Raw genomic sequence first — 23,237 nt, forward strand, 5'->3', positions numbered from 1 at the left:
TGGTTCAGTAGCAACCAGACCATGGTCATTTAATGTCAGATAGAAAGGAAAGAACGTTGTGCTTTTGAGCATGATGCACTAGTGCAAAGTGGTAGATAAAAACAACGAACAAAAAAAATCTTTATCTATTTATTTTGCCACCACCGGCAAGTCTGGTGACAAACAATGGAGAGCAACAATGACGCACACGCCCACTGTCCTGTTTGCTGTCATTGTAATGTTGGATCTCACTTTTCAAATATTTCTAACGTGCTCACAATGTTGAGAGCATGTTAGAAATATTTTTAAAAGTTGAAAAAATGAACATTACATAAATACAACATAACAAAAATAGAAACAGGCTTGTGTCAATCAAAATGTCACAAAACACAGATTCTAATGCGGGTTATTGTTTTAACATCTTATGAGAAAGTCTAGTCAGTTTAATTACACAGTAAACTACATTTTAGTCGAATTAAAGAAAATTGTATTCTGAAGAAGACTATATTTGGGCCCAGTCTGAAAGAGTACATTTTTCATTTGAACGAGAGTGAATTATTCTGTGAAAGTTTTACTCAAAGTAGAGAATTAATTGCACTCTAAAAGATTAAAATAAACATTTATTTGATGAGAACATAAATTACTCACCCACATTTGAAATGGGTGAAAGCCGGGGACGGGGCCTCATGTTCTCCCAGTGTAGAGATTTTGATCCATTCTGAAGATTTCCTGCCACTCTAGTGGCCGAGAGAGGCAATTGTACTCCCAAGTGTTTAAATACAACTCAATTAGAGGAAAAATATGTCTGTAAAAATGACTCTACCAATTTTACTGTGCAGCAAGTACTTGATCTAAAGCTTAAAGTGAAAATTAAAACTAAAAGAAAAACGAACAAAGGAGAGACGTTTGCTCTAAATACTCTTCCAGGGACTTTCTTTTCCAAACTGAGGTTTCCTCTCGCGAGATGAGCCTACGTCATTGGCTTTTCCAAATAACGGAATTATTTTTAATTTAATTAATTGTGGATTATTTCACACTGTTCACACGAATGACTTCAGAGTTGTGCTGTTGAGTTTTGAAGTCGTCTACGTTTGGCATATTTTGTGCACCTGGATTTGCTGTATTGAAAAACGAGGAGGAGAAACGGGGGGTGGGTGGAAGTTCGATCATCAGGACGTCCCCTCTTTCCTGTCGAGAGCTGAGCAATAACGTCGGAGTCTCATCTGGACTTCCTTCCTCCTGACACGACCACATACTCATTGAGAGGCGTTTTGTCGCTTGAGAAAAGCTTGGGCACTGCACAATCGAGTACCACCGACGCTTGCGCTCGGGATGGATTTTCGCTCCACTTTGTCCGACTTAGAGAAGCCAGGCAACTCTACAAGAAACGACACCTGTGCGTGTCCAACCACGGCCGAACTCAGCAGGGCTGTGTCTGTGTCTCTTGGCCTGGACGCCTTGTCTTCACCCCCGAATGCCAACGCGAGCCACGGCGCCGGTGGCACGTTTGCTGACTGCGAGTCCGATGTGAGTCAGAGTTCCCGGCCAGTGGCGGAGTTCGGCGCGGCTCGGAATAGGCACTCGCGTCGCAATGCCGACCTGAGGGAGGACGAGTTCGGAGACGTGTGTCACAGAATCCAGCAGGTGAGCTGCATGGACCTACTGAGGTCGGGCGAAGCGGGCGGCGGGCAGACTGTGACGCGCGGTTCAGTGATATCCACGTTCGTGAGCAATGAGTCCAACTTGTTTGCAAACTCGTCCACGGAACCGCCCTCCCAAATGGACCATTTCGTCCCATCAAAACTCTACTCTGCCTACACTGTAAACCCGAACTTGTACCGAGACTCTCCTGGAGCGTTGGGCGAAAATGAGCTCCCATACGGCGGTCGAGTTATGCCGAGTAGTGCTGGATCAGGCGGACATCATTTAGAGTGTAAATATTTTAACTGTGGACAAGCCAGTGTAGAATCCATGCAAGAATGCCGCTGTGTCTGGCACTTCAAGCACGAGCAGAGTAAAGGAGGCATGCGAGCCGCAGCGACTACGGCACAAGACTACGGCCAAGTGGAAACTTACCAAAGTGAACCTTTTCACGGGCAGTCCACTTATCCATCGATCAAGACTGAGCCACCAGCGTGGATGGAGTGCACAGAAAGGGGCTTTAGGTAAATGCACTAACACACTCTCAACAACAATTTGTTTCAAATTATTTGCTTTGCTCTCATTACAATCTTGCAGGAATTCTTTCTCACCGTCCAGTCATACACACCGACTTTCTTCTCATTAGAAACAAAAGGGAATTATTTTGCTCGTTATTTAAGCTTCAGTCACAGCTGGTTTTAATGAGAGCTCCTTTGTTTGATGTTGTCCATTTGGAGTTTTTGGCTATGTTCTCTTAAGTCATTGTTCTTGTGCGGAATAATGTTAATTTCGTGAAGGCTTCACTTTGCCACACGGCACGGGCGCGCCTCACGCACACGCACGAATATCTAGGAAATCTGGCTGGCTGGGTTCAGTTGCCTATCAGCATTACACAATTTGTGTCACAACACCATGTGCAGCTCTCAGCCTTGGCCTTGTTGTGTGCCTGCTCAAAGCTCACCCCTTCCTTAACTTTTGCAGCGCTCTTTGTGCAAAACAGGTTAATATATCAGTGTCCGTGTAAACATGAGATACAGCACCTGCTGCTGATCCTGAGGACGGGTGCATTTCTTTGCTTTTTAATAGCCAAAAGCTGCTTTGCTTTGTAACACACTGTGTTGCCATATATAATAATAAGAGAAGTGTATCTTTTGTTGTAATCAGATTACTGAACATTGGCAGACTGAATTTTGGTAAAGTTCAAGCACATTGTCCAAAATGAAAACTGTAGCTTCGTGCATGTGTGTGTTCAGGCCCGAAGAACTGTTTCCAGCTGTGTTCCTATCAGATAGGCGGGTGTGTCAAGTGTGTGGGGATGATGCCTCAGGTTGTCACTATGGAGCAGTCACCTGTGGCAGCTGCAAAGTATTCTTCAAGAGGGCTGCGGCTGGTGGGTGTTAGACACACATGCACACACACGCACACACACACCCCCACGCACGCACCCCCACACACGCACACACACATTCACTCAATTACTCATCCACTTATTCAATTTTTTACACCCACTCACTCATAGCTAACCAGGGCACAACGACCTGACATTATGTGTGCCAGCTATTCCTTATCAGCCAACATCCATATATTGTTGCTTGCGGTAAGGAAAAAATAAAGCAAGTTGAACTGGCTGCTTCATCGCCCATTGGACATCTGTGTGCCCCCTCAATCCCCTTTTTCAGGTAAACAGAACCACCTGTGTGCCAGCCGGAACGACTGCACTATTGACAAGCTGAGGCGGAAAAACTGTGCCTCGTGTCGCTTAAAGCGGTGCTACATGTCAGGAATGAGCCTCAAAGGTGAGGAACTGGAGCCCCAAAAAGGGCAAGAGCAGAGGAAGTTTGTGTAACGTGTAGTTAAACAGAGGGGTCAGCTGAAATGTAGTACTTTACATGCATTGCATCAGAAATTAGTAATAAAATGTTCTAACTTTATTAGGGTGGAACAAATCTGTTTTAACAAAGTCCAAAAGGATGTTTTTTTTTTTGTTTGTTTCCCAGCAGCCAATGATGGAAAGCCTTCCCACATGGTAATAATAATGAACGGTTCCGTGTCTGAAAGTCTGCCATATACAAGCTATTTATTGGGCAGCCCGATCTAAAAACTCAATTCAATGCCTCCTTTTATTGTCGTGTTCCTTCTTCTGCTTATCTCAATTGTCTGTGCTCAATTGTAGGTCGCCGGCTGAAGGGAGTTGGCCAGACGAGGAGCGGGGAAGGGGAGCAACTTCCATCTGCCTCATGGGGACGTGGAGAAGCAGGACAGAGGCCAGAGATGAGAGACGCCGTTTTCGGGGCTCGAGGTGCTTACGACTAGTGCCGCATTAACGTTTGCCCATGTCGTTCTCTTTTTTTCCCCTCTTTTTTATGGCTGCCTGACTGGCTGCTATTGCTGTATGTTTTCCTCTTTTCAGCCTCCCAGGATATGGTTCTAAGCATCCCTCCAACCCTACGCTCCCGCGTATCCCTGCTCAACGTGCTTCAGGCCATTGAGCCTGCTGTTGTCAACGCGGGGCACGACCCTGCCCTTCCAGACAGTGCCGCCTCTCTGTTAACCAGCCTCAATGAGCTCGGGGAGAGGCAACTTGTTACAGTTGTCCGCTGGGCCAAGGCGATGCCAGGTAATCCACCGCAGTCCAAAAGAAACTATCAAAACTGGTACAAAATACGAGTATACTGTATTTCATCCATTGGCTAACAAAATTTTATTCCTCATGTGGAGTTGGAGCCAGTCATTCTATAAATCCATCCAGCGCTTTGAATAGTCACCACTAGAGGGTAATGTGTTCATATCTAAGCCAAGAATAGCACTTAGAGGGTTTTAGCATTGGATTACAAATAACAGTACTGTAGGAAAGTCCACTACTTTTGCATTTTTCTTATTTTAACATCGTAAAGCGTTGGACAGCTAGTTTCAAAACTGGCTTAGCATCACAGTGATTAGCACTTTTGCCTCACTCTAAATTGTCCATTGGTGTGAATGTGATTTATTTTAAAAAAAAATTATGCTAAACTCTCCACGTGACCCCACAATTATAAAAGCACATTTCATTGTAAATAAAAAAGTAATCTGCTGCCTCTCCACAATTGCTTTTTTTTTTTGTTAACAGTGGCATTCTTGTTGACATTATGTCCAATATTCAGGATATTGCCATTCTGACATTGTTAAAACGGCAAATGTGATGAAATTTAGTTTTGTTATCAGGCTTCTGCAACTTGCACGTGGATGACCAGATGACAGTCATTCAGTTGTCCTGGATGGGGGTGATGGTTTTTGCTCTGGGTTGGAGGTCCTACACCCAAACCAACAGCTCCATGCTCTACTTTGCTCCAGACCTTGTTTTCAATGAGTATGTCTCCCTTACACATTGCACAGCTGTGTTGCAGAATGATTGATTGAATTTTGTGAGAACAGCTAAACCTTAAAACAAAGATTTCCTTGGTACTTTGCGCAAACCAGATGCTATCATCCTTGTGGCACCACATTTGTTTTGGACATGTGCGGCAAACATACGGCCAGCAGGCAGGCCGAAACCAACCCGGTGTTCCAATCCGGCCCGCAGGATAAATTTTGAATGTGAACAAATGCAAGAAAAAAAATCCCTAAATTATCCACTTAGGCCAGACTGTTTTCGTCAGAGTAGAGTGGGGCAATGTTGTCGGAGTAGAAGAAACGGTACTGAACAGCAGATAAAAAGAGATGATAGCAGTTGGACCTCTGCTGATTATGCTGCCTTCGAGGAAGGTGGGAAGTCGGATTTATCCCTCTCAGATTGTCCCAGTTCCGACCTCAAAGCATTCGAGGCAAATGTAAACAACAAAGACTATCCATTATCTGTTCCGCTTCTCCTGACGAGGGTCGCGGGTGTGCTGGAGCCTATCACAGCTGTCTTCGGGCAGTAGGTGGGGTAGCTGATTCCAAATAGCTGTTTGTTGTTCTGTTTTGTCGCAAAATCATATGAAGCTACAAGACAGGTGTCAAACTCAAAGCCTGGGGACCAGATATGGCCCGTGACCTCATTTTATGTGGCCCGTGAAGTGCAAATCATGTGCGTCCACTTCCTTTTTCTAGCACATTTTCTTCACTTTTAAATACATTGAGATATAAGATATCATCATTTATTTGTTACCAATTCTCCACTTTTAAAATACATTACAATTACTTACTGGTTTTTATCAATTTGTTGTGTGTATGTGATAACGCAAGGCGATGATGCATTTATATGGGTTCACAGTCATGACGGCCCTTTGAGGGAAACCATAACGACGATGTGGACTGTCAAAAATTGAGTTTGACTCCCCTGACCTACAACAAACCTTCTTCATTTTTTCCTTAATTTAAAAGAAAAGAAAATCTTTTCTTCAAAGCATTTCATTTATTACACCAAATAACTTGCATGGAGGTGAATGAAAGAATTTTTCTTTTCAAACGAGTTTGAAAAAAAAGCTAAGAGGAACAGTCAAAATAAATGGGTCAACATGACCTAAGAGGACTACAGTTTTTTTTAGGCTTTTTTTTTTTTTTTTTTTCCATTTCATTGAATTAATTTTGTATTTGTACAAACACTGTGACCAAATGTAACTTGTATGTTTGCCTTCGGAAATCAGAGCTTGATCATTTTTAAATCAGCAAATAATGGGGTGGATGGATGGACAATAAACATGATTGTTCCTTTTTCGCTACACACTTATGAGTATTGTAAATGTGACGGCAGAGGGCTTACCTCTGCCCACTTGTTGTATCTTCTTAAACACAGCATAAGTGCACAAAGAATGTGTTTTCTTTTCATCCACTGTGTCATCTTGAATTTCAATCTGAATGTTTCTGCCAGTTATATTTTTGTTGTGAGTTTTATTTAGTGAACATGATCTATGTAAGTTGTAATCCAGTAAATATTAGAGTAAATAGAGTGTTGAAGGTACATTAGGCTCAGAGGCCGTAAACCTGCCACAAGCAGCTTTTCGCTTGGCAGTCTTAGCAAGGACACAGTGAGTGCGCTTGTGCCACTCTTTCGGGCTTCCTCTGACCTGCATGGTAATGGGTACACCTGCCCCTGTTTCTGACCTCTATTTTCCCTCTCCCTCTCTGTCGTTCTCTTTTTCCATTATCCATCTCGCCCATATTTCTCACCTCTTTTTTTCTGCCGTTCTCTTAACTCTCCTCATTTTTTCTAGTTCTCTCTACCTGACCCCCTGTGCATCTTCTTTTCTCACACCTTGTGCTCGTTGTTCTGATTGTGCATTATTATTTTTTTATACTTCCACGCAGTCAGCGGATGCAAATCTCCAGTATGTATGAGCACTGTCTACGAATGAAGATTCTGTCCCAACGGTTCTGCATGCTGAAGGTCACCAAAGAGGAGTTCTTGTGCATGAAGGCACTGGTCCTCTTCAGCATCAGTGAGTCCACCAAAGTAGAAATGCATGAATAAATAAAAATGGCAAAAAAGTCAAGTATTTGAGATGCTTGAGAGAATTTAATTAGACTGTGAGAGTCATTGAGTTTTTTGTGTTGTCAGGGCCAGTGGAGGGCCTAAAGAACCAGCATTGCTTTGATGATCTGCGGACCTCCTACATCAAGGAACTGGACCGCTTGGCCAGCCACCGAGGGGAGACCACCCGGACACAGAGGCTGTTTCAGCTCACGCAGCTGCTGGACTACCTCCAGTCGGTAATGCACACAACTCCACTTTAACACATCGTACTGTGACTTTGTCGTGGTATATTCAGTTACTGTCATTGGACTGCTTTTGTGGAGATAGTGTACAGTTAATCAAAGTGCATCAAATATTTGACATCCACCAGCAGCGACTTAAAACTATCCCCCTCTTACATACACTTTAACAAAACCACCATCTTTGAATTTCTCCTCCTCGTATGTTGACATCCCGCTCCTCGTGGTGCAGAAAATGCCCCGACAACAGCTGGTGTGACTTCAAGTTTGACTTTTCTCTTCTGGTTATGTAGCATAATCAGCGGCTAAGCCAGAATGTTTACAGTGGGGCGGCCAGGATGACACGAGACCTCACTGAGGGGCCGGCCACATGTGAGCACACTAAGTGAAATAAAATGCACAAACTACAGTATACAACATTTTGATAAAAACGCTCATAATAAAAGCAGGAATAAGTCTTAAGTCCTTTGAAAAGGCAACATTTTGCTGAGCTTAATTTATTAGATAACGCCATTTTCTTTGCATTGCTTTTGTGGTTTTCTCTCTACTTCTACCTCATTCTCTGATTGCTGGTGAACAGCCAGTCAGAGTGATATATTTTCACCTGCCGCCCTTATATTGCGTACTGTGACCGATGGTTAATTCATTCAAATGATATATGAAAAACACAATTCTAAATGTTGCTTTTTATTTAGGTTTGTTTCTGTTAGTATTATGAGTATGTTGGGCAAAGTTGGTTTTAGAGCTCATTTTACTTAATTAAATGTGGACGGTAAGAGGAACAATGACTTTTGTCTTTGTTGTTGGTTTGCTATGGTGTGAAAGGAATTTTTGGGCAGATTCTCTGTGAGGTTGCATAGAGATCAATTTGAACTTTAATATGCGATTATGCAGTTACTCTAAATTAATTGTGGCAGAATGTTAGTGAGTCTCAGGGTAGTGAATTCGTGTGACAATGGCAGGAAAGCCACAAGCATCCAATTCTTCTCCCAGATGGCCAGACGTGTGGCCAGAGAATAGTAAGTGGTGACGATGTGCACACCTGGCTAACATATAAGTCCTCTCTGCTCCCTTTGAATCAAGTATAACTTAACATACCTCTTCGTGAAGTACAGCTGCCCAGTATAAAATAAAGTGGTCCAAATGCCCTTCTGCATTGGTTGTTGAACTCTTTACAACAAGTACCTCAAATACTTAGCTCTTCAAGTACCATCATATTGGCCAATGCTAAAATACAAGAACATACTAGGCCTATGAGTTCATTTAAAAAAAAAAAAAAAGAAAAAGTGGCGGCGACGTTCTTCCTAAAAAGGTCGTCATTATTGTAAGCCACTATAACATCATGCACCTTTTGAACATTAACACTGCGCTTACATATATATTTGTAACATGTTTTCACAAAATCAGGCTTAAAGATCCAAAAATTGAAAAAAAAACAAAACCCTGATATTTCTGTATTGTAATTCTACATTTATTTCCCTTTAAAATACATGGAAGCACCTAAAAAAGTGACAAAGTTACAGCAATTCCAATGTTAGCATGCTGAAGACCCTTGTTTTGAGAAGAACCCGTTTAAAGTTTTGGCACTTCCAAGCTAAGAAAATGCTTATGGATTCAATTAAAATGTATTGCACGTAAAAATTACCTGGAATAAAAATCATACCTAACCTTACATACTGATGAAGTAATAAATGTACTGTACATCAGAAGTAGAAAATGTCCTGCAATGGAAATTAAAACGAGGGTTGTCTGGAGAGCCTCACCTAGCTTCATTCTAATATCGCTGAATTAGGGCTGTCAAATTCACCGCGATAACTGGTGTTAATTAATTTTTATTATTAATCGCGTCAAAATATTTGACACGTTTAACGCATGCGCAGAATGACCCGCCCATGCATCAACATAATCCCATTGAGAACTGCACTGAGCAGTAGAGTGTCTCTTTGATCTGAGACAATGCGTTTCGAGAACTTTTTTTTTAAAGGGCTTCCCCCACGCTCAGGAATCAGCAGCATATTACAGTAAACAGGTCACACTCAACTAGTTTGAAAAAGCGTCTACGTCTCACAGTCGCCCGTATTTGTGGCTACTTGAATGCTAAGCGCTAAGATAGCTTGCACCACAACAGCTTGGACTTTATTTGTTCTATATGCAAGTCCGTGCACAGCAGCAGCAACTAGCTGCATGATGCAGATACTCTCTCTGCCGTGGTGAAAAATAAACAACCACACTAACAAGTTGTTTTCAGCAAGGAGGCGAACGAGGAGGTGCTTAGCGTGCTAAAATGTGGAGTCGAAAAAGACCCAAAATAAGTGCTTCCATGTACACTTGGCTTTTGACAGACATCTGGCTAGAACCGCGTTTGGGCCAACACCTCTGAACAGAAATGTATTACAATTAGGGCTGGGACGATAATTCAATATCAATATGTATCGCGATAGTCAATAGATCAATATCAATAGAAATTGCCTTTGATAAAAAGTTCAATAGAAAAAAATAAGAACGTCTCAATTTTTGACACGCATTCGTGTCCAATTTATTTGACCTGAATTCACCAAAGGTTATAAAAATGAGTGACGTCGCTGGTTCGAGTAAGAAACCTAAAACCGACCACTTCCATACAGAATGGGAGGAGGATTTCTTTTTCCCAATGTCATATTCGAAGTGCGTTTGCCTCATCTATCAGTTTGTCATTGCTGTTTAGTAGTTCATACAAAACAATGCATTGAATTTCCTCTAAAAAGCAAGCTGAGAAGGAGATCAGTGTAAGACCTAGAATCCCAGACAGCAGTCATTTTTCTCACATCTGACCACAAAAGCAAAGGCAGCCACCGAAGCATCATTTCGGGTGAGTCACTTAATTATTAAGGACAAAAAGTTCTTCCAAGCCAGTGAGATGATAAAAGAGGCAGTTTTGAAGCCGCTGATTCCTATTCCGAGACATTAAAAACAAATACATGAAATTCTAATTCGATTATAAAAATACTTTATCCTAAAAGTGAAAAAAAGGGAATTGAAAGAAAGACTACTTATGATCAAAGAGTAATAATGATAATAACTTAAGTCATGATAATACAAAAGAAATCAATTTATGTTATGCATTTTTATTGTCGGTAGATGTTTTCGACTTGGTCATCTTATAAGTAGCTTGCAAGCAAAAAGGTGTGGGCACCCCTGCCCTAAAGAATAACTATTTTTTGAAAATATTCAGTAACACCTATTATATGTACATACAAATACATATTCATATGTTCTATTATTGTAGGCATTCATGTTTCATTAATACATTTGTTTTGAATGAATATGCATGCGCGGGACTAGGCTGACTAGGATAATGGGTGGATGGATGAATATACACGGAGAAAGAAATGGAAAGTTGTGAAGGTTCCATCACTAGAGGGCGTAATTGAACAATAGCGCGCCAAAGTAACTTTTAAGTGGACAGCAGTTGTAATAAAGACATGAAGAGAAGAGTAGTGATTGGTGTAGAACATTGAATAGCAGTAGTAGTAGTCGTAGTAGGTATGTTAGAATACTGGTTATATTGTGCTACCTTTTATTCAATTTAATCATAAAATGTTCAAAAACCTCAGTTACAGCTTGACCTTTCTTTTTTTATTTTAAAACATTATGGAATGAGAGGACATGTTGGACATACATGTCGTAATACATTAAAAATGTAAATATTGTATTTTAATGACCCCAAAGGATTTCAGGCAGGTAAATTGGAATAGAATAATACTTTGAGATGCATCAGTGAATATCTTGGAAAAATACTACTATTATTAGAAATAAACTAGTGAAGTAAGTCAAATGTGCACTCCTGTATATAACTTGAAGTGTCATAATATTCCAATGACAAAATAACAAAATTTAAATGATGAAATTAAAACAACACAAATACCTCGTGGACAAACATTTACTCTAGATCTGTGTCGTGTTTACCCTCAAACAGAAAGGTGCATCTACTGTAATCTTTTTCTTTTCTGATTCAAATATCAGCAGCACAGGAGCTGACTGTCTGTGATTAAGGGCAATACAAATAAATTTGACTTGACTTGACTGGGATACATACACGCAGTTACTAATTACCTGTTACAAGATGCAGTTAGTAATATAATCAAAGTACTGTAATTTTAATGTAACTTGAATACATTCAATTACTTTTGGATTGGTCCATTACCAGAAATGTTGAAAGAAATTAATACAACAACAAAAAAATAATCAATCTGATGTTTATTTTGATATATTTTCATTTTTTTCCCCCGTCTTATTGCAATAATATGCTAATATGCTTGGTTTTGGAATGCTGGAGGAAGCCTGCGCACCCACAATTAAAATCCAAAGCACAACAAATGTGAAGGAGACATACTAACCACTTGTGCACTATACAGCGGAGGCAGGCAGGCAGACAGACAAACAGACACGCGCTGTGTGACTGAGACATGGCGTTAACCGCAAAAATATGTTTGTATTTTTTTAATTCCCGGTGACAAATTTAGCGGACGATATTGGTAAGATTGTGTTGAAATAGCAAAGCTGTGGGCAATTTGTCAAGGCAAATAGTAATGTATTTACTTGCAAGTTGCGGGCGTAGCACTAGCACGCTCGCGGTTAGCGATCGTCCATGATAACAAGCAGTCCAGGTGATTTGGACAGTTGACACATTTCTTTGTAAATGTCAGAGATGGGCACTTGACCCTTTTTTGCCGTTGGGTCCCCCACCCTTCGGCCACTGTCTCAGTACAGTCCTCGACCATCCGGCCTTATTATATATATATATATATATATATATATATATATTTTATTTATTATTTTAAGACCAGAAGTAAAACACTGTAGAACAGAACAGCACACAATAATTTATTGTAAAACAGTGTGGACCACATTAAACACAAAAAATTATTTATTCTTAATCTTGTTCTGCACCCCGCTGCTTCACTTCCTCCTCCTTCTTCTTATTCATCTCCTTCTTCGTCTCTTTCTTCTTTCGTTCTTTTCCACGAACATGCCCAATGCAAGTACGTACGCACAATTGGTAGTGGTGCTTTTGACGTTTTGACAGTTTTTTTCATTCTCTGGTTTCCAACCACATTCCAAAAACATGCATGGCAGGTTGATTGGACACTCAGAATTTCCCCTAGGCATGAGTGTGAGTGTGGATGGTTGTTTGTCTCTGTGTGCTCTGCGATTGGTTGGCAACCAGTTCAGGGTGTCCCCCGCCTACTGCCCGAAGATAGCTGGGATAGGCTCGAGCACCCCCACAACCCTTGTGAGGAGAAGCGGAACGATAATGGATGAATGGATGGGCTATGCACGCTGACTCTCAACGCTGCCAGATACGTGAACTGGAGCGGAATTACAAATGGTCTGCTTATCTATGAGTGTGAATGTTGCATGTTTTGGAGCTGAACACCAAAAGTCTTTGAATAAAATGAAAATATTTCAACCCAAAATTCCTCTAATTTAGGATAAAATACATAACTGTGTGCTATATCCTAGGGTGAAACTTCTTGTAAAATTCTATGTAGCTAAAGCTTTGAATAATGTAACCTGTGTAGAATTTTAAACTGAATCAAACAATGCCTATCATTGAGGGAGCAGTTGCGAGCAAATTTCAATCTTTTTTTTTTCCTTTTCTGACAGTGTATAATGAATGCCTTCCCTCTTTCACTTTAAATTTACCCCTCAAGGCTCAGCGATGTCACTGTCTGCACATCCCGCCAAGTGAGACCTATTAGCTGGTTTATACATACCGTGTTGTCTAGCAGTGCAGTTTAAGGCAATGGCGTCGGTTTTATCACAACTTTACAGTTCCCTCGAAGCTCACTTTTTCGTACCCTGTGTGACTCACAATACAGGCATCTCACTCAAGTCCTGATTTAAAGAGTGTGTTTAATGATCTTCATTCTTTGTCTTTCCTTTCTGTAGATTGTGAGGAAGTTACATCAATTCACTTATGAGCTTTTCATTGAAGCTCAGTCCCTGCAGACCCGCGTCAATTTCCCGGAGATGATCTCGGAGATTGTAAGCGTCCATGTGCCCAGGATCCTCTCGGGCATGGTCAAACCCATTTTATTCCATAATCCCACCTAGAGAGGAGCCTCTATGATTGTGCTGTTTGTCACTTGAGATCTGCCACACCCTCTTTTGAACAGGTGTGGGAAAAATGTCAAGAATGATGAGCCCATTAGATGATGGATTGTAACAAAGGTACCACATCTGGTTCAAAAAAATAATAATAAATTAAGCTTTTTTTTTTAAAATGTAATCTAATCATATCTACACTGTTCTTAGTGCCTCTTCTGTGTCAAGTGCATCAAAAGTTTCTTTGGCCTACAATGGCAACACAATTATTAATTTTGAGAAGTAAATTGTTCGTGGCAAAACTGTTTGCAGCGTTCATCTGTGTGCACTGCTTTATGCACTCGACATTTTTTCTCTACTTTTTTGTTGTTTGTGTGCACCTTATCTAACTGAAGTTTACGACGGACAGTTATGGCTTTGCAGTCATGCATAAACGCTAAAAGCTTTCTGGAAGCAATTTTCTGTGCACCTATTTGTACAATTTTGATGGGAACTTGGGAAAAAAAACAAGCAGCCCACAATGACTAGTAGTTGGCTGAGTATACTTTACAATTTGCTAGTTTTTTATTTTATTTTTTTTTATGTGATTTGACTTTTCCACTGTTGGATTTTTTCTACAAGTGTGCTTTCTTATGATGGTCTTTGCAAATGCTTTGTTGTGACACACCAAGTATTCATTGTAGCTTCTGTTGGTGATGTAGATGCTGAGACGCAAAGGTCCAGCCAAGAACCCGTTCTTCTGTGATGTAATAAATACAAGATCCCTGGAGCATATATGTTTGGTGGCACAGAAGTCAAAATGTTGTGCATATGAACAGTATGATAACATGCAATACTTTCCAAAGTCTGATGCTACTACTACAAAATCTACTGGAAAATCTGATGGTGTTAATTCAACACCATAGGGTGTTAAATTTAATACCAGCAGGGACTTTATATGCATCCACATTACCCAGTGTTAAAATAACATTTACCAAAGTGTGTGTTACAGCCACAAAATGTAGTGTCAGTGCAGTAAAAATGAAAACATTGAGTGTTTCGATGAACACTAATAAGTATTCATGACAACATTATAGAGTGTGAGGAAAAATACCCCATGCCACACTACCTTAAGTGAAACACTTTACAAAATTAAAATTTGAAAACTTCTCTTTTATTTAATACATTTCATACAGACAGACAATGTTTGTTCTTTCATCTTTTTCATATGAAAACTGCCCACCGTGTCAATAATAAAATCAGTTCAGACACCAATAGCCGTGAAAAAAAAAAATCCTCCTCAATTCAAAATACATTCAGGCAATCATCAAAACGCAGAATAACAACATTTGTGGCCAAAAGAAATGCCTATATCGGCATGAAGATATTAACATTTTTCTGAAAGTAGGGAATTCATTTTCAGTACCCACACAAGCAAACATTCCATGCTGACATTCAATTCTTAGTCCACCCAGGAGGTAGTGACAACACTAGACATTGCATATTTGACAAGACTCTTCCACCTGGTCTGGATGTGTGAACGTTGCATACATTTTGACACTTTAAAAACTGCCTGGTTCCTCAAACGTTTGATCATGGACAAGCTTTAATCAGCTGACAGCAGTTCAGATGTTGAGTGGTTTTGCAGAGGTTTTGGGCCACCTTCAAATTTACATGGCAATGAAACAGACAAGAATATGAACACAAAACAAATGACGTACTAAAAGAAAACCGTAGAGCAGGGGTGCCCAAGTCCGGTGTCAAGAGCCCTGATCCAACCTGTTTTAGATTCCTCTGTCTTCAAACACACCTGATTCAAATGAACTATTCATCTGCAAGCTTTGAGAAGTCTGACAACAATCCTGATCATTTGAATCAGTTGTGTTGGAAGAGGGAGACATCGAAAACAGGCTGGATCGGGGCTCTCGAAGGCCGGACTTGAGCACACCTGCCCTAGAGGTTTTCGCAACTCAATACTCACATAAGTCGATGAGGCCTTGTCGTCCAGATTGGGGAAGAGTGTAACAATTTCACTGACATATATAATGCGGACATCGACTTTAAATACAAATGAATTGAATCATATTCTGTTTAGGACATTTGGCGTTTGTTCAGGTGCATGTGACATTTTGGAGGATTGGCATAGCATTTGTCAACCAGCTGACAAATGACACTCGTTAGACTGAATGGATTGAGGTGTGCTACTCACCAGTCCAAAAAAAAAGTCACGAGCAGCTCGTCAATGGAGCTGCCTACACCTGCTTCAACCAAAATATGTTAAATACGTTGTTAATGAACTGCGTCGACGTGTGATGTCACTCAAAGTTTGATTTTATTTTAGTGTTTCCTTATGCAGGAGAAAATGGTTTCAACTCTCGGCAAGTTTTTCTTTTTAAACTTTGCACTGCTGGGCAAATTGGGTGTTCTTTGTCATGAACACTGACTGTGAGATGCATGTCAGATTTGCAATCCAACTCCATATGTCACAAATAAAAGTGTATTGTCCGTAGATGTCACTTAAGTCCACCTTGGCTTTTAGTTATTTTCCTCTGGTTTTTCCCAATTTGATGAATATGTTCCATTATGTAAGAATTACATATATAATATTATGACTTAAGCATTGCCGTAACCACAAATGTAATATTGGCCCAAGACCTTTGCGCCGTAGGCCGAGTGTGTGAGTTTTGTAGAGAATGGTTCATGTACTGCATGTCTGTAATTTTACTCCCATCTAGTGGCGGTTGCCGGAAGTGCATGGGCCGGATGGGTTTTCTTGACTGTTTGGTCGCCATCTGTTGGATTCTTTGACATGTGCTCTGAAATGTAACAGGACACGAATTCACTTAACGTTTGGAGGGAGCCACAGCCACAGGACAAGTGTCAATCACGTTATAGGCTGACAGCAAATATGAAATATATTGCAAGCGGAAGTATATAAGTATATCAGAATGTGTCAGGGTGTTGCAAATTACCAAATGTAGGTATTTACGAAAAAAAAAGATCAGGTAGCCACCAATGTCAGGGTAAGTAAGTTTCTTGTACAGTTTCTCCACTATTATTTCTATTCATTGGAAAGTCTGATGTGAAGGATGTTGCTTGTTTGTAAAAATATTCCTTGCTACTCTTGCCCCTGTGGCTTTCTCTAAAAGGAATGGCGTCTCGTTGGTTTGCAATAATCAAAAATGTATGTGTTGATGTCCACATTTGAACTCAGTTTAGATTCCATTTCATTTGGGTGTTCTTCAGAGTCTGCTCTGCATCAATATTACATGCCTACTCTAGCAGAAGAGGGATTTTTCCTGTTGGCTAACGTCAACCGCAGAGAGCACAAACACAATGGCCGCAAACAAAAGTTCAAACTACTTCCTTATGTTGGAAAATTAACAGAAGGAAAGAGTTTGCTGAGAAAATGACTGAAAAGTATGAAAATAGAGCAGGGTTTGGATTCAGCCAACATGCTGAAGTAACAGAAGGTTAAAGTCATATTGTAGTTCCAACACATCTTGCAGGAAACTAATTATGTATTTAACAGCAAGCTCCTGCAATTTACGCTTACAGTGAGCGGACAACAATTAGAATGTGAAGTTGGTAAGACGACACTGTTGAATCACTCGTTTCGGTGGCCTCTCTAATGGAAGGTGATTCCTGCTCAAGTAGCAGTCCATTAACAACCAATTAAGTTCCTATTAATATTTTACCAGACAGGGCCTCTCATCCTGATGTGTTTTAAGGAGCTTTTTCCCAGGAGTGCTTGAACATGAGCAGCTTTTAGCACAGCATAAAGAGGCCTATGTAATGGGCTGGAGGAGGAGGAGTGGCAACCTGATAGCACTGAGAGGAGAGGAGACAGGCTCCTGCAGCTGGCCCGGCCTGCTCCGAGCCAAGCCTGCCGAGCGGGGCCAAAACGGCGTTAGGAAATCCTTGACTTTTATGGCTTGGTCACAGGATCAGGTATGAATAATGACCTCATGTCATGTGTGTTGAACATAAATATGCTCTGATATGTTAAGATATGTGACTGATGGCTTTTGTCCTGTTTACTTGGAGCAGAACAGTTTTGCCCGTTGGGCTTTGTGCCACCCCCTCCAAAGTAACCCTCCGAAGCATAATATCCACTTCTCTGGTGCTCTGCTGTGAAGCAACTTTGTGCTTTCGGCTTGTGCGGCTGAATGTTCCGGGCCAGTGCGGGGAAACTCCCTGCCTTGAGAGAAAAAGTGAAAGCGAGAGGGAGAGAGGCCATTATGTGCCTGCAGCCTGGGGCTACTCCCAGCGGATCAGGGATTTGTCTTCGCTTGAAACTATGATTTATTTTTCCACCAGTCAGAAGGGTTGTGTTTGTCACCGCACACTGAAAGGACTTTTGGAAATAGCAGCAGAAGCAGAAAAGGAGAGAAAAGAATGTCTACTGGTTTTCTAATGCCAGCTTTATGTCAAAGAGTTCTATGGTTTCCTTGTTCGAGATCTCTCTTAGTCTTCATTAACTCCAGTTAATCATATGTTGCCTGAACCTTGCTTGTAATTTATCAGCATCTGTGTGTGGATGATTAAGGGGAAAGGGGAATGCGGGAAGGGGGGAGATGTGGTTGTATCGGGTTCCTTCCACTGGGTGTAGATGTAGTCTTAGATTTTTCGTTGGCTGATTAAGCGTGTGTGTGTGTGTGTGTCTGTGTGTGTGAAGGGAGTGCACTGAGGAGGAGAGGAACTTCAACTTTAATTTCCCCCAGCTCCAGATATTACACCCCCGCGTTCCCTGTTTTTATTGGACCAGAGACCAAAAACACCAAAGTGTTTATGATGCATTAAAACATGGTTGGGAAGCCGAGAGTGCAATTGTAAATCTATACATTTGGCTCTGTCTGAGAAGCAATGCGTCTTTTTTACAGCATTGTGTATGTTTTACCAAGTGATGATTGTATGGTTGCCTGAAATTGCATTCATCATATTGATGTGCTGGGCAGAGAGCAGGCGAGAGTTTTTGTCAAGGGGAGTACGAAGCCCATGGAGGCAAGACCTCTGGCTAGAACAACTGCAGGTCAGTGCGTGGGAAATTGAAGCCCTTGTTGAATTTTGGGTGAAAGCAAAAAAGGAAGGAACATTGCGCTTTTGCCCTAATGACCATTTGAACAACAGGATGTGCAGAGGGCCCGCATGATATTCTATTAACTTTGTTTTTGTTGTCAGTGAAGTGTTCATAATGTAGCCTACAAAGGCAGCTCGGCAGCGCTCTAACGGACGATGCATGCTCTGTGCTTTATCTTACTGTCAAGAAACAGCCTTCATATCTGGAGACGCATTAGCAGGCTCTAATTAGTGTAAATATTTCTCCCCAGTATTTCCTCACCGACCCAGCAGTGATTAGCCTTGTGTTTTTCCACAGACTTTGTATCCATTTTCAGCTTTCAGCTGACCCTCTCCTTTTCCGTCATGCTTGTGCACTCAATTTACCCCCTCTGTCTCTTCCCTTCCTCCCCTTTTTTAGGTGGGCCTTCATGGTGCTCCAGCCATCTTCGACTTCATTATTTCTGTACGCAGTGTCTGTGGTCCACCCTTGGTCGCTCCTGTGTCCCAGCCAAACACAATGTGACAGCAGCGCCACAGTACTCAGTTACAGCCATCACAGGACACATTTCCCCTTCCAAGACTCCGGCGTGTAGCTTGATAGATGGCACCCATGCTTTTTTTCACTGTTGCTTTCCGTTTACGTGCAGCTGCCCAGTTCTTTTTCTCTTTCCACATGTCTGTTTGTCCATGCGAGTGTGTGTGTTCTTGAGGTGTAGTGTTTCCTATGTCAGTAACGCTCCCAAAAACAACGAATTTGAATATTACTAGACATTGCTTCCATTCCCTCGCACTGTTTTCACATTTAATGCACTCTTCGCACGTCTTTTTGTTTTTTCTTACGGTCACTGCTGCTTAGATTGCATGGTGTGTGTTTGAGGCCTTCCATTCCTGTGGTATGCTCATTGCCGCTATAACATCTTTACTTTGACACATTAACTTCAGTGGCACGACACACTTTCTCACATATCATCGACGGAGAATTAATCCGTTCCAGTGTCAAACTGCCACCATTATAAATGTTTACGTATGTACAGGGAATTTTTGAATAATGTTTTCACATTCTTCACTCTCAAACTCAAGGACATTCAAGTTTGATGATTTTACATTTCCAGTGAAAGCTGTGGATCTGATCCAGCGACCACCAAGGAGTCACACACACAAGTGTTGCATGCTATTTTAACTCATCTACATTGATATAATACACATTTAAATGCCAACGAAGTAATTATGGCAATGCCAAAAATTGGACCCAAGTTACAAAACACACAGAACTTTGCGAACTAACGTGTTAGCATAAACACTCCCTCTTATTACGGCTAACAAGCTACAGATTGCATTGGCAACAGAATTTAGTGTTTGCAACAAATATAAATCAAAGCAGCTGCTGAAATGTACAATGACATTGCAGCTATAATAGCAGTGAGTGCTACCACAGAAGTCTTTGAAAGAAATATCAATCTTTGTCCGGAAACTGCAGATTGCAAAGCACGGAAAATGTCTCAATGTAATTGTGTGTCGATGGATGCTCTTATTTTGTTTTGTTTTTTTCCTTTGGAAGAATATTCAGAGATGGATTCCACAGCTTCGCCATTGAGCATAATTTGAACTTCTGAGCTTGTGATTAGCTTGAAGAGGTTGTTGAAAACCATAGCCTCTGGTCGTACAAGATGCACTTCATTCAAACTGATTAATTGTTTCGGAAGATGGAGGGAGGTTTCAACCTCATTCTATTAAAACCACTCTTTGTTCATTCTGCTGCGATTCATTTTATTGGCGCCAAACTTGGTACAGAGTACACAATTTCTTTGCCTCCCGCCTGCTTTTGGGTCATACCATTACTAGAGGGGGGGGGCATTACCACATACAGAGACAACAGAGGTGACGTCAGTTAACCCACTTCGGTTTGACGAAACATTTACCACCCTAATGAGCCTATAATAAGGTAAGCGGATTTGAATAGTAAATTAGCCAGCTAATGATTGTTATAGGGGTTGTGGTGTTGCCCCGCCTCTTGTAATGGCATGCCCCAGTAGCAGGTGGGAGGCATGGGTTACGTGGTGTCAGAATAAGGAAATACAGGCACGCTTGAATGCGCGTTGCTGTCTCACGTCTCTTCTTACACATACAATGATCTTGAATTAAACCTCTGCCGTTAGCAGCTCTCCCGTGGCGAACTCTAGACACTTTATTTTTATTAATTTTTTTTTCTGGGGGGGGGGGTGGTGGGGACTTAACGGGGTCAGGGGCCAACAATTTTCATGAATAAGGCCAGAGGGTCGAGTCCACGTGGGTACAGAGTAGGGCTGGGCGATAAACCGAAAATTTACCGTTACCGAAATTTATTACAATGACCGAAATCATTTTGCCCATGTCGGTAAATTCGGTGTTTAAACAAAAAGAAAAGTCTTTTCTGTCTGCGGCAATGTCTATGCCCCTTTAAGACCGCTACAGCGCCTCTAGTCACGTGACTCCACCCGTCTGATCGAGAAAGAAAACAGACGTCGCTTTCGTAGCCGGCGATTCAAATCCAGAAGCTTTTTCACCACCCACAACACAACCATGCTGTGCTGAAAGTTCAAAGTGAGAAGCAAGGTTCGACAAGTGACAACAGCCCATTAACGGCGGCGACACCATACGAGAGAACGTCTCAGAGGTGGACGCGATAGCCTAGCACATAGCTAAAGATAAGGCTCCTCTAGTTACAGTGGCGCGCACAGGATTTAAACGCTTCATGAAAGCCGTATTTCCCGATATGGACTACATCGGGCCGGGAGCTTAGACATGACAAGCATTTTGCATCTACATCCGACTTGTGGTCGGGTCGCAACATGGATCCCTGATTGAGCCTGACTGTGCATTACATAGACGACAAGTGGCGGCTGCGCACTAGAGTACTCGAGACGGCACATTTTTCCCGATGATTCACACTTGTTTATTTGGCTTGCATTGACATTTTATTTCATTTTCTTTTGCATTTTTTAATTTGCCATTATTTACATCATGAGAGCATCTTGGCGCAATCTATTTGCAGAAAAAGATTTTGCAAGTGGTACCCTTTTTCTTTGTGACATTGTTCATGTCATGCAAAGCAAGCGATTTGGAATGTTTATACAAATAATTTTTGTACTTTTATTTTTCATTGAAAGTAATGCGTACCAGTTGGTCAATAAAAAAAACAGTCAATATGCATTTCCTGCATTTATTTTGATTTTAGTCCACGGGGGGAATTTATCGTGCATTTATCGTTATCGTGGTAAAATTGCTCATTTTCTCTTTGAGGTCGTATCGCCCAGTCCTAGTACAGAGATAGCAGCCGAAGGGCAGGGGACTGACCAGGCAAAAAAGGGTCAAGTGCCCGTCTCTGCACAATAGTGACAGGGGAGCTATTAAGATGGACCACCTTTTAGCCAGTCTAAGATTTAGTCTACTTTTTGTCTCCAAATTGTGAGATACGCTGGGGGGCCCAGCAGGAACGCCCAGTGAGGCGTAGCGCATCTAGAAAATTTACATACACGCTGAACTAGACCATGGCCCTGGCACTAAAATTAAGATGCGCCCGTTCTTACGCTGAGCGCCTGGGTGCCTGTCTACCAAAATAGGGACCCAGTTGTGCTAATATACACCTCGTACTTGATGGACTCAGACAGAAATTGTGTACAAAATAAGAACAAGAGTCATTTACAAGTAAAAAGTTGATAATTTTAACTTTGATGAGGAGTGACAGACACAAATGGGTAAATTCAACTTTATATTGTCTTGACTGCACATCTGTCCTCTCTTTTCCTCTCCTTGCCAGCTCCTAAATCTTGTAATTGTAGCTGTTGCCTTGGGCATGGGATATGTGTCATGCAAGGAAGGTCAAAAGAAATGCACACATTTAAAGATTCCAAATATTTCTCCCAGCCCCCAGAGGATCGGATTGTTTTGCGGGAAACCATGTCATGGGTCAAATGATTGAATTATTAATGGAAGAGCTTTGCAATAACAATCAGCCATGTCTATTGTGATTCGAACATGATATTCTCTCAGCCCAACTGGATTCTACCATGTTACAATCCAAATCCAATAACGCAGAGTGTGCAAAAAATATCCCCCCCACCACACACATACGCCCCCCCACCCCGTTCTTTTGTTTCACCAGTAGAAGCAACTTCAGTCAGTTTCCCTCTCAGTGGAGAGGATTATTGAGTCTGCAGAATTATATCGACTGCTGTGCATCGTTTCCAAGGACAAAGCAATACATTTTCATCAGAAGAGCTCGTATAGTAGAGCAATTCCGAATCATGGGACTCTTTCACTACACGCTGGACTAGTGAAGATGTTTTTGTGTGTGAGTGTGTGTCTTTGTGTGTAGTCTGGCATCCGTCACAAAACTCCAATCTTGGTTCTTTTTCCCAGTGCCAAATATGGATTTTGCTTCTGAGCATAGTTGGAAATCAACCAAGCAATTCTAATTCACATTCATGACTCACATTATGGAAATGCGGGCAGACAATACAGTATTGCCACATTAGCATTTGTAAAGAAGAACTACACTGCAAGAGGTGCAAGCATTTTAACCTTCGTTAACACACTGGAGATTAGACTGAAAGTAATATGTATAAGTTGCATTTTGATGTTTTGAAAAGAAGTTCACTGGCTCTCATCTGTTCCCGCAGGCCCTTTCTCACAGAGCCTGTATGGAAATGTGTGTTATTGCAAAACCCCGGTGATGGATTCTTGACCTCAGCTCAGGAGGATTTCTCAGTCTGTTTTGAGAATGGAGGTAGAGCAACATCGGAGAGAGAGAGAGAGAGAGAGAGAGAGACATAAGGTCACCG

General features: G+C 41.5%; 1 protein-coding gene across 2 annotated transcripts; it reads left to right on the forward strand.

The window, feature by feature from the left end:
- The first annotated feature begins 1,055 nt into the window (after nucleotides 1-1,055).
- LOC148337910 (progesterone receptor-like) lies at nucleotides 1,056-14,149 on the forward strand. 2 transcript variants are annotated; one of them, XM_088292459.1, is made up of 9 exons: nucleotides 1,058-2,144; nucleotides 2,874-3,010; nucleotides 3,300-3,416; nucleotides 3,794-3,919; nucleotides 4,031-4,237; nucleotides 4,822-4,966; nucleotides 6,886-7,016; nucleotides 7,136-7,287; nucleotides 13,222-14,149. In XM_088292459.1, exons 1-9 carry the CDS (start codon nucleotides 1,312-1,314, stop codon nucleotides 13,384-13,386), a joined length of 2,013 nt encoding a protein of 670 aa, XP_088148585.1. In that variant the 5' UTR covers nucleotides 1,058-1,311; the 3' UTR covers nucleotides 13,387-14,149. The 2 variants fall into 2 exon arrangements, with proteins under 2 accessions (XP_088148586.1, XP_088148585.1); XM_088292460.1 differs by lacking the exon at nucleotides 3,300-3,416 and having other exon boundaries at nucleotides 1,056-2,144.
- Nucleotides 14,150-23,237: the final 9,088 nt, after the last annotated feature.

The sequence above is a fragment of the Idiotropiscis lumnitzeri genome, chromosome 4, assembly GCF_059441095.1.
Source record: "Idiotropiscis lumnitzeri isolate Australia: NSW breed Sydney's pygmy pipehorse chromosome 4, RoL_Ilum_1.0, whole genome shotgun sequence".
Taxonomy (NCBI): Eukaryota; Metazoa; Chordata; class Actinopteri; order Syngnathiformes; family Syngnathidae; genus Idiotropiscis; species Idiotropiscis lumnitzeri.